Raw genomic sequence first — 12,894 nt, 5'->3', positions numbered from 1 at the left:
TTAGTGTTATTTTACTGTGTAATAAACCATTTGTAGACAGACGTAATTTTATTTTTGTCTTTGTTATATAAAAGTTTTTTTTTAGTATTCACCGTGTAATATTTTATTTTGCATGCACGAAAAGGGTATTATTATTATTATTATTGAAAGTGTACTTTTAATAAATACCACAAGACATTCCAAGATAATATTTCACTGGTATAAGTATATCCTTTCCCTGTAATATTCATGTATGTATTAAATGAATATAATAGTAAAGGAAGTAACGAATAAAAAGTGTACATTATTTTATTACTTGTACCAAATAAATAAATACTGGATAGTATTAAAAAAAGGAAAAACTGCTGTTCAATAAGGCGCGATGTTGGTTGCTATCAACTATTTTGACGAGTAGTACAAGTAAATGAACAATTGTAAAATGGGTGCTGTTCGTAAGGCGGGCAGTAGGTGCCCACCTGGTATTTTAAAAAACATTAAACAGTAAAATTTAAATATACTGAGGATTAATAAATTATATCGATTGATTTTAAAATTAATTCAATTAGTTGAATTAGATTCAATCATATCGATTCATAGAATACAAAACAAGATGGATCAATATAATATTGTAATTAGACATCCTAATATAAAAAAGAAATTATCCCCCACATTAAGGATCGCTTTGCATTATAACATTCAAAATTAAATTAAAATACTATAATTTAATTTAAATAAAAATACCACAATATATTCATATAAGACCAGTTATACTAAATTAAATTAATGAATATAAATATATTACTTATTAAGTATAAAAAATACATTAACTAAATGGACCTTTTAATTATCACTCTTATTCACGAAAATATCAGGCCTTCAATATCAGATAATGGCTGTCCTATATTGCGACCATTAAAGTCATTACAGAGACAAATCGCCCGCACACCGCAACACGCCAACCTGCATTTGATATTGGCGTGAGCGCAGAGATTACGATTTGAAATAAAAAAAGGGAGATCCGACGCTATAAGATAATGGAGGACAATTTACCCAATAACAAGTATTGCTACCGTCCATTTGAAGGAGTCAAATAACAATTTGTTTCAGAGGTCATTAAGAGTCGGAAAGTAAGGATGAATCTTAGGACTACATGTTTGATAATGATAATATATCGATATAGAAATAGTAAGTAAGTATTTTATATGTATTTCTAAAAATATCGAGTGTGCTATATACATAACATGATAAAGATTCATTAAATTTATGCTATGAAAAATCTATAACCCCCCAAAAAAGTTGCTCAAAAATTTTTCACATTGGTGCCTTGTAAGAAATCTAATATTAAATAAATATACCTAAATTATACATACATTATTAAAGTATATAAGATGTACTCAAACGATATATGTATATTGTACATATATCGTTAAAATATATTTACAACACATTCAGTTTTTCTGCAATAAATGAGAAGTCATATTTGGCGTTTTTTACTGGCACATTTTACGAGTAATTTAATTTTACAATGGAAAGTAAATTAATTTTTTTTATTTTGAAAGAAACTAGGGAGAGGAATTTTTACTGCTAATCAACGAATACTCGTACAAATGTGCATCCCAGTTATTCTGATAGGTTTCAGATTGACATATTTTTGTAAAAGTATTGTTGGTGGATCGAAGAAGAACTGCGCGACGGCCTTAATCCTCTGGACTCCAGCCAGGCCTTCCAGAGCGTGTACCACCCGCTACTACTCCGCCGACTAGAGGAGTTCAAGTTCCCCGGTGCTCTATGCGGACTTCTCGCCTCCGGTCCCCACCACCTGCAGAGTCTCTCAAGGGTCTGTGACCACTACTGTTCGTCGTTTTTACGGCATCAATAGTCACCCTCAAGCACCCAGAGGCATTCTGCAGAGCAACCTATACAGACGATATCGAGATCTACGCCTCCAGAATGAGTCCGAAGGTAGCCCTTCAACATGCCGAAAATGCTTCTGCTATCATCGAAACTTCACTGAAGGGGGACAGCATCAGGGCGAACCCTGCGAAGACAGACGCCTTAGTCATGTCCTTTCAGAAGGGCAAGAAAGACAAAATTCCCCAGTGGTTTATAGTGGATGGCTATAGCCGAAGGATCTCGAACACCATCCTCTACCTCGGCGTGACACTTGACAGGCATCATACCTTCTCCAGTCACGTCGGGGAGAGACTCAAACTGATCCGGTCGAAATCCTACAGGCTCTACCACTTGCTCACGTCACAGCAGATCTCACTGCAGCTCAAGTTGAAGATTTATAAAGCAACAATCCTCCCAAATCTGCTCTATGGTGTTTCACTCCTGCGACACCTCTTCAAGACCACGCTGAAAAAAGTGCTGAGTTTCCAGAATGCCCTCCTTTGGCGAATAGTCCAAGGAACTTCACTCAAAAGAGCCAGGAACAATGCTATCCATGATGAGCTCCAGCACCCCTCTGTACCGGAGTTCATAGGTCGTAGGCACATCAAGTTCTTTGATGGGCTGAAGGTATGTGCTAACCCGCTGTTCAGAGAGGTCGCCCCTCCACCTAGACCCGGGAGGTGGCAAAGCACTGACCCCTTGGTCGACGTCCTAGCCGAGGGAAGGGCTTCGGGCTCTGCAGCCTATAGTTACCTTAACCCATCTTATCCCCCAGTGGAGCGGCCCTCTCCGTTCTCTGTACCCCCCGGCTAGCCACTCCTGGGCCACTATTGAAACCCCCGCCCTCGGTGGACCCCCAGTCCAACCCCTTATAATGCCATATGGCAAAGGATGAGCACCATTATATACATATTTATATCATTATTCCAAACTCACCAGTATTATTTATTAGATTGTTGATTGCTTTCAAAAAGAAGCCTGCAAAATGAGCCTTCAAATTTGAAGTCATTTTAGAAATATTTTGAAAAAAAAAATATGACTACTTATTTATAAGATAGTTCTTCAAGCCACCGTTGGACATTATTAGAATAAACCCTTATTCAGGTGACGGATGATCAATATTTTACTCGCTACCGGACAGACAATTTCATCTACAAGCGAATCATTCTTTATTTGAATAAACTTCGCTTAGTCAAACCTATTTATTATCTTTTTCCAGTATCCTATTAAATTTAAATAGAATTATAGAAAAAATCCAGCATTGCAATCTGAAACAGATACAATAATATAATTATTAAAAATTCATTTATATTAGTGCTTTACGTGACAAATGTTTGCAATTGTATGAAGTTTTAAAAAAACAATGTCAGATACGCAAGAAATCATCTTCCAAGATAAATCCATATCAATAAATCACTTGATTATTTATTCTAATTATTTGATCTGTCAAATGCATATTTATTCAAATTATTTATTAGGATGAAATATGACAGGTAAATTATAATTCATTATTTTAGTATTCATTATTTCGGTTAACGGATGGTTATTTTTATTAGACGCAAGGGATAATAGATAATTTTATCCGAATAATCAAAGAATATTTTTTTCCAAATCCGCTTAAAGCAAAGGTGTCATTAACAAATTAGAACGTTTTTGTTTATTATCAAAAAGCGCCAACTCAGAAATGAATTAAATAAAAACAAATTCTGAATACCGTGTACTTTCTATTAAATTGCTAAAATTGATCACCAGGCTATAATCGGTAAAAATGAAACAACATAGGAATATAAAAACTAATCTATAAAATCTTTTCGAAAACAATAAGAAAAAATAATTAAAAGAAAACTGTTGGACTGTGGATTCAACAAACATTATTAACATAATTTTTAATTTACCTGGTTTCGAAATAGCGTTCGATATTGTTAGCCAGTTCCTTATTATTTGCATAGAAGACCGCAGAAATAAGATAATTGGAGAGGCTGCCGGTTTACTTAGAAGATAAACGAGATAGATAGAGTCCCTCTGTTTTCTTAACTACCTCCGGAAATTGTAGCGTTAATAAATTGACAGAGAAGAGATAACTAATTTACATTAGCACTTCCACAACATTAATAGCCTTGTTATTGATAGATCTGTTGTGCTTCGTATTTGCTATTTAGCAACTATTGCCGAACTATACCGAGTGGTATATCAAAATAGTAACAAAAAAGAAAAATAATTTCTCTGTCTGAAAACTAATCAGTGTTAGGTAGAATCTGTACAGTACTTTTTTTTTCTATTTCTTTAAATCTAATAAAAGAAAACATCCATAAGTAGATATTTTTTTTTTTATTTTGTATAATTCCTAGCTAAAATCTCTTCCAGGTTAAAGTTATATAGATATTTAAAAAAATAATTATATAGCTTAAAATTATTCTAAAATTAGTTTTAGTTTCTATATTCTCTCATATGTTTAGAGTCAAGGGATCATAGAGCATATTTTCAAATGTATAAGTTAAATTATAAAAAAAATAAACTTAGACAAAAACAACATCTTGAATAGAATCATTTCTATTTAATTTATAAACACGATTTTAAAATGATTCACACCCAGAGATACCCATAAGACACATGCCACTGTATTTTAGGTTGAAATTCAACCTCGTGTCAGAACAGATATTTCTATAGGGTTCACTGTAGCACTATTATCCCGTAATAATTTTCCAAGCGAGACTTTCATTTGCCAGACTGACTGAATCAAAAGTTTTTACAGCTTTCAGAAAAGTACTTTTAATATTATTTCTCGTTTCAAAATTTTAACATTTTTTTTTTTTGCAAATTTATAACAGAAATATATAATTACAGCAGTTTAATTAAATTTAATTCTTCTCTTATTCATTTATCCAATTTTGATCTTATAGAATCAATATTTAAAATACTAAGAATGATTTTATAAAATTAGAACATCCTGTTAATTGAAAGGCCCACATATAGTTTAAGTGAAATTAAAAACCTAACTATTTAGCTGGAAAATATAATTAACTCAGTAACAGATAAGTAAAATTGAAAACTAAAATAATAATAAAAAACACTCCGATTAAATATTAAACTACAAGCAGTGTGGCTGGTACGGCGCAGAGTATACACTATACTTCATAGCACATAGGTCGTGATGTATTGTATAAGCTTCTGCCTTTCGCAATTAATGACTTCAAGTTGTTAATTTAACACGTCATCGGTTGCTGGGTCGATGTTAACATGGATGGCCGCGTGTGAGACTTTTTCTCACATTTCTTATTTAGAGGTCCTGAACTAATTTTTTAAAATATAAAATTTTGATTAAGCATAAAAAAGTATAAAAAAAAATTATTTTGATACATCAGCAAACTAGTTTTAAAAAATTAAGAAAACAAACATAATTATAATATATTATTAAACATAAAATAATATTTTGAGACTGACAAAGTTATAAACATAATCAAAATACAGATATATCATATTATAAAAACATAGCATCTTAAAAATCATAATTATTTTAATAATAATAATAATCTAAAAAAAAAAAAATACCCTGTCTAAAGAAATTTCTTGTGTAAAACTGGTGCAAGTGAACACCGTATGACTGGGATATATCGGTCTTTTACACTGGTGGCAATTCTTTTTTGTTTTTTTATTCGCTTTCCTGACAAATTTCAAAGAAGACAATTCTTTATTATAATATATAGTTACAGTCCCGAAATACAAATCAAACCTACATTTCATTAGTTCCGCCAATTGTTTCCTCGAGACATAAAACATTTTTATGGATTAAATACACTTAGCGCACGTGACAAAAATCCACACAACTTGAATATTTTTATAGCAGCCTCAGTCGCGCGTGAGGGAATGTCTCAGGATAAGAGTATATTGTCAAGGAAAAAGAGCTGGACGCTTACTGAGAGCTGCTAGAGAGCTGGGGTACGAGGTATGGAAGGAAGAGACTGTGAACAACAGATTCCAGGAAAATGGGAATCACAGTCTCCAAGCAACTCCAAGACCCGAAAAACTATTAACGTAGGAGAAATTCTCACGCAGCGATCAGGGTTGAAGTTAATCAAGTTAAATTAAAAAAATGTAACTATAAAAATATTTATTTTATAATTAGCTGTAAACTGTAAATGTAACAATATTGTTTATTTATACTTATTATGAGAAAAAAATATTTTATTTATTTTTTTACTATTGCTGTTATTATGATTATTCGATTTCGATGACATAATTTTTAATTTCATAAATATCTCTACTGCTATTACTGTTACTAATGTCCACAGATTAAAAAAAATAAAATAAAGGTTTTCGTGATTAAAGTTAGATGCAATGCAGATAAATCTATATTTAGGTTTTATAAATATTAATAAACGCAAAAATTATTCATACAAAAATAATTTATTTCGTAATAATTAAATCACCATTGAAAGTAACAATATTGAAGCGGCAGCGAGAATCCCCACGAATGACATATTTTAATTCAGAACAAGCGGAGGGGTAGGAAACTACACTCAACTCGCATTAACGAACGGCAGGGAACACGGATTTGAATTTAATTCTACCTCTGTTATCCTCTTTACTTTGGTATCCACGAACTCTGGTATTCTGCTGTGAGCTTCCTATATCAAAAATTTTTGTATTATAGAAAACATATTTCTTGATAATGACGTAGAAATAGTTTCTATATTGAAGCTAAATTAATGACTTTATTTTGTTTAGATGGAATTATAACATTCATCACTTTTACTTGTTAATGCAAGTAGGGCTTAATAAAATGTTGAAAGCGTAGATAGTAAAACTATTTAAATATTTTAAAAAAATAAAGATTCATCAACGTTCAATTTTCTGTAACATTAGATTTAAAAAGATGGCAATAGTAAATTAGTGTCACTATATTCTATATAATTATATTTATATTTTTTTAAATAGAAACCAATAAATATCGATTTACTGACTCACTATCAATCGAATACAAATAAACTATATAAGCAATGATCAAAAACAATTTACATCATATTTTATTTATAACCAACATAATTCTATAACAGACAAAAAAACCTTATGTTTAAAACTAATGTCTGTAATGGTTCTGAGTAATAAAATTTTTGAAATAAAGTTTTGGAGCAGTACAATAACGCCTTTTGTGGTGTTACTGGTAATAATTCTTTAAATTCTTATAATTCTGAAAGTTCTAAAATAATAAATAATGTATATAAAATATAAACTACTGATTTAATGTTTATAAATTTACTAAACGGGAAAATAAAACAAAACTTGTTACATTATTGGGATGGTTCATATGAAATTTCCAAGTAAATAATTAATAAATTTTCTGTGACATACTCCCGTACAGAAATAGTTAAATATATATGGTTAAAATTTTTATTATATAAATGTTTATCATGATGACTACAAATTTAGAACTTGATCGAAATTTCTGGTAGACAGACTTTAGTAATTATTTATTTTATGACATCGAAACCAGAAAACAGAATCATCTAATTAAAGTAGAATACATAAAAAAATTATATAGGATGTCTATATTATTAATTTGTCAAACCTCAATAACCATTTTGGAATTATATGATTATTCTTCCTGCTCAAATCAAGCCAGAAAATTCAATCAGAATTTTTGCAGGCTATCGTTCATCCGACAAGTAATGAATTACATTCAGTAGTTTAATTATCATGTGCAAGATATATTTTTTACATATATCTTGTTGAAGTATAAAAATACATTAAAATTAATTCAAATATAATAAAAGAAAATGTATATAAATTGTTTGCTTATGAAGGTATTAAAAGTATTTTGTAACCTTTGTCGATAGCAAAAAGGTTTATTAAAAAATGGAAGGATTCTCTGTTAAGTTCACTTAAATATAATAAACTCGTACCTCATGACTTGGTTTATTATTTGAACTAATATTCGTTTCACTATTTTTTATCTATATCTATTTATTATATCTTATATAATATTTTATATTAAATCTACTTTAAAGATATGAATTTTCAAGTTCATTTTTTACATATAATAGGTGTTCTTCTTATGACGGCTCAAGAGAATTTTATTGAAAAACTGTTGGTAAGAGAAAATTGATAAAGGCCAAAATTGTAAAACATAATTTTTTTTTTTTTTTAATACAAATCAATATCTAATATACCAGTTATTCATGTGCTGCACATCCATATAATGAGATTTGAAGATGACCATTATCTCTAAGCAAGTAATTTTAAAATGATAATAAAAGTTAAAACTCAGAGTTCAAATTGAATTTTGTTATATTTAATTGTTTAATGAACTGTGCTAGTAAACCCAAAAAATTATTAATTAGAATTTTTGGTTCATTGTAAGACGAAAGCCCTGATGAAGTTGAGAAGTTGTAAATTGAGCTAAAACGTTGGTGCATTAATGATAGTTTTATACTATTCATTTCCTTTCCTGAACACCACTTGGACCATCTTCCTTTATTAACTTTTATTATCCTTTATAATTATGTCTAGAAACAGAGAAGTCATCAACAAAATTCACAATTTCGACACAGCGGCATGTTCTGGAGATCATTACACTAAATGCCAGTAGTTCTAAAAAGAACACCCCAAAAAATATATATACTGAAACATATGCATGCAACGTTTATAAAAAGTGTCCCTGTTTACATGTTCACCACGTTAATCTCTACAATTTTTGGAAATTTGATTTTATTTTAACAGCGTCACAATACTACTGCTCAATTTGTTCTCCTCTTAGCACTCCGATCTTTTTTTTTTTTTTTTACAATTCTGATATTGTTTGATTTCAAGACCAAGGGCATTTTTTTAAAAAGTCAGTACCTGAAGACGTGAATAGCCGAAAATAGGCAACACTTTTAATCGGTTTTTATGATTTGTGTCGAAAAAGTGCAGAAAATCGAACAAACCTAAAGAATGTAATCTTTTCAGAATTCATTTCTGCTTAAAGCCACGGAATTATGATTAAAACATTTATTGTAATGTTATTTGTTGTTCGTGCCTTTAGAACGCGTTAGATCAACAACGTAGCCAATATAAATTGGTATTAAAATTTGATTTTCTATCAGAACTGTCACCGAAACAAGATAGATTACATTCAACTGTCATGACCTTGTGCATACGTTTTTTTTTCATTCAAAAAATTCTATTAAAATAACTCAATCTGCATCAGAGCATTAGAGCTGCACGTATTCCATCATACACTTTTAATTTATTATATAATTTTTTGTCCCTTGTAGGACCTGGGCCTCCTCTACAATTTCACCCCTTTCAACACGCTCCCTTGCCGATCCTCTCCAATGTCTCAAATTCAGATTCATACCAAATATATGTAACAAAAAAATTACTATAATAAAAATCAAATAAAAAATATGAATATAAATTTAAATGGATAATAGTGATGATAAAATAATATATCCACCCCTCAAATATACATTAGTAGTTTAATAATATCAAACTAAATAAAAACTGAGGCTATGAAAGTCAAAGTAAATGAATCAAATCAAAAACAAAATAAATCTGCGTAAATCGGATTAAATATCAAAAATAGAAGAGATCAGTGGGTGCGAACATGCATACTGGGACACACTGTGTATGTATGTAAATATATATTTTTTTATACACTAAAAAAATATTCTAGATTAATTGTAAGCTAAAAATACTTACCCTGGTGGTGTCTTCGTCATCCTCGCTGGTGGAGGGCAGGGCTCTGAGGGGTTCCTTGAGTACGCTGAGGACGAGGTCCTCCTTCCCGCTCCTGATGACCGAGACCTCTCGCGACTTCCTGAACAGCTCTACCTCCTCGGCCCTGTTCATCATCGCAGCCTGCCATCACTTCACCCCCCTCCCTCCGCCCTCCAGCCCTAGGGCAACATCAACTCTTGGTCTCCTCCAATCTCACACATAATACGCACTCATACATCGCTTCTTACAAGGATATCTTCGGGAGGGCAAGACTAAGTTAAATCTTACAGAAAGGAAAGGATTAAAGGGACAAAACTGCTTTTGTTTTGAGAATTATATTCTTGAGAATTATATAATTTGAGAAATTTTCTTTCTATAAAAGTTTTTACAATTATAAGAAATACCAATTCATACTGTTTCAATGTGTTTAACAATAGTTAATTCTATAGTTTTAACGTTGTTTTCCGTGGAATCCTGCTTCTATTTCATTAATCGAACTGAGAAGATTACTTTCAGCATTATATACATTATATCCAATCCAACCTTAAGGAATATAAACGAAAAAAAATTATGAATGCGAGCTTGACGTATCCCATCCCAAATCTATAGTCTAACCAAGTAGAGCTAATGCACTTATTAACATAGCCCACTTGCACTTGTGAATATTTTGACGAATCGTCAATTTTCTACAATAAGGCCAAATCCAAAAATTATCGATATAATAAATTTTGAACGTTTTCTGAACTTTAAAATACTTTTTGGTTGAAAAAATTCTTAGGCTGCGTATTTATATTTTCTGAATATTATAGTTGTATTTCATGCAGGTAAATTAATCAATGGCTATTTCAATGAAAAGGTGAAAGTTCCCTAATTGTTTAGTTCATCTTATTAACAAAACAGAGATTATATACTGAAGTTATATGAATGAGAGAGAAACAAAATGTACGATTAATTATTGATTAACGTTTCAATATTTACAATTTTTTTAAATTATATGATCATTGATATTTTCATATTTTTTAAACATTAAATTTTTCTTTTCTTTAAGTACCAGCACAGAGAAACAAAAAACAAAGTTTTTCGCAAAATAATCACGTACGTGAAACACCGTTAGGATAGGAAGATGTCAAAAGTTTATAGTTTATCAATATTGAAGAAGCATTAGTTACACTCGAAGCTTTTCTTAAGGGATCTCTCTGATAATATACAAATATAGGGTGCTAAAATTGAAATAATTATTTATTAGAATACCGTCTAATTATTTAAAACAAAACCCTTATTAAATAGCTGTTGTCAGAAAAATTCAGGACTAAATAAAAAAAAATCACATTTTACACATCAGATACTACACCTTAATTCCACAGCCTAATCCGGATTAATGAAGTAAGATAGTTTATCTATTGTAAACAGCTAAAGCCCATAACATATAAAATGGGCATGCTGTCAAGGGGTACAAGTTATTATTCTACGAACAAATGTAATGTTGCTATCTACTTGTGCTTAAACCAAATTTAGACTTCATTTTTACGCACTAAGCATATTTATTTAAAGAATCTTTGTATATTAATTTTTCAATTTATTAAATAACTTATAAAAACATTTTTAGCCTGAGAATATTTCAATCAATGTAAAGCTGATTAACATAGATATATAATAGATTCATCAAGATATGAATATTGCCCTCACACTTTCTTCGTCCAGGTAACAAGAATCTTCAGTTGAACAATTTTTAACTTGAACCCATATCTAGTATTTGTATGATATATATTTACATCGTCTTTTTTTCATATTATGTTTTTTTTTTGTTTTGTTTTTTTACAAGTATATAAGCAATCATGTTTTGCAGCTGATTCTTTTTCTTTCTCCATATTTAAAATTCAATTCAAACATCGCATTGTATGGTCCACTAAATTCGCTAGTTATTCCAACTAATAATAAAACATTCAATCGAGTTCATTGAAATATTGAGCAACCTCAAAGGGATAGTAAATATTCTTGTCAGCAACTTTCCGTCATAACAAAATTATTAAAATATCAAAAATTAACTAACAATAATAATTATTATACTAGTATATAATTATGTCAATATTGAAGCGTTAAGGTAGTTGAGGCACTGGTGTATAACAATAATACTTTTATTCGCCAAATAACCAATTGTAACCCTTGAGTGAAATATAAATGGAATGATACTAGTTTCTATCAAATATGATGACAGTATTGAAACAAAAATATTTGTTGTTTTTTATACAAAAAATATTTTACAGATTAGAGTACTCTTTAGAAATGTACTCTAATAAATGAAAACTCTGATCTACTCTACAAAATAAACGAACTCTATAAAATCGTAGAATTTGCACTTTTTACATGAAACCGACGACATATCGAACTGTTATGAAGTATATCATCTCAACTCGGTTAGACTATAGATCTGGGATGAACTACCTTTAGTTAGCATCATAAAATTTTGTGGTATACAGTCCTGAAGTTTGAAATGGTCAAATGTTAACTGATTAGTTTTTATATTATAATTTTTAAAAAATGATCGAAACCATCTCTTAATAAATTAATAAATCTTATTAAATTTTATTTTTGGTATATTAATTAAAATCGATTATGTTGAATATTATACTCAATAGATAAATTTCACAGATATTCAATTAGTTTCTATGCTCAGTATAATGGAATAGATGCGATTTTTAATAGTTATTTAAAATATAGCGGAATTAAGATTAATTTACAACGTGCTTTTTTGTTCACCATTTATTAAATAAAGATAACTTTTAAATTTAAACTAAATATAATATTTAATAGCCATGAAAGTTTCGAACAGAAAGTTAGAAATAGACTGTAGTGCTTTATTTAAGTTTAATTTTGATTGAAACAGAAATTTAGATCCCGATTACTCCAAATTTTAATTGAAAAACGATCTAATATTTCTATTGGTTATAAAACGTTCTTATAAATTACATTCACTCCTTCTGAAAAAATGATGTTGAGCATTGGTCATTCATTTTGAAGTATTACTTGTTCCAAATATTATGATCTCTTTATATTAAAAAAAATAAATAAAGTTCCCTAATTTGTCAAAAATAAAATTATTATCAATAAATATGTTAATATACCATTTTTTGCATATATGGTTCGAAATGTTATTAATCTCAAGCTCCATACAACACCAGTAGCTTGTCATCCAAGTTGAGTCACTTAGTCATCATTAGTTCTCTGACAATTCTTAAACGGTCTACACAGGTTCATGACGCATTATAAGCCTGTACAGACTAAAGTCCATTATGAAAAAAACAACAACATTGTTTTCCAGAGATT

At 30.0% G+C, this 12,894-nt stretch overlaps 1 protein-coding gene across 3 annotated transcripts in view; it reads right to left on the bottom strand.

Moving 5' to 3' along the window:
• Positions 1-9,744, bottom strand: part of KCNQ (KCNQ potassium channel) — a 239,627-nt gene extending 229,883 nt beyond the window's left edge. For all 3 annotated transcript variants that reach the window (XM_067048240.1, XM_067048241.1, XM_067048242.1), the window contains exon 1: positions 9,553-9,744. In XM_067048240.1, the coding sequence (XP_066904341.1) occupies positions 9,553-9,705 (153 nt within the window). In that variant the 5' untranslated portion in view covers positions 9,706-9,744. The remainder of the gene's footprint in view (positions 1-9,552) is intronic.
• Between the last annotated feature and the right edge of the window lie 3,150 nt (positions 9,745-12,894).

The sequence above is a fragment of the Halyomorpha halys genome, unplaced genomic scaffold (assembly GCF_000696795.3).
Source record: "Halyomorpha halys isolate HHAL.00 unplaced genomic scaffold, Hhal_1.1 Scaffold759.1, whole genome shotgun sequence".
Lineage (NCBI taxonomy): Eukaryota > Metazoa > Arthropoda > Insecta > Hemiptera > Pentatomidae > Halyomorpha > Halyomorpha halys.
This window is presented reverse-complemented; position numbering and strand designations above follow the sequence as displayed.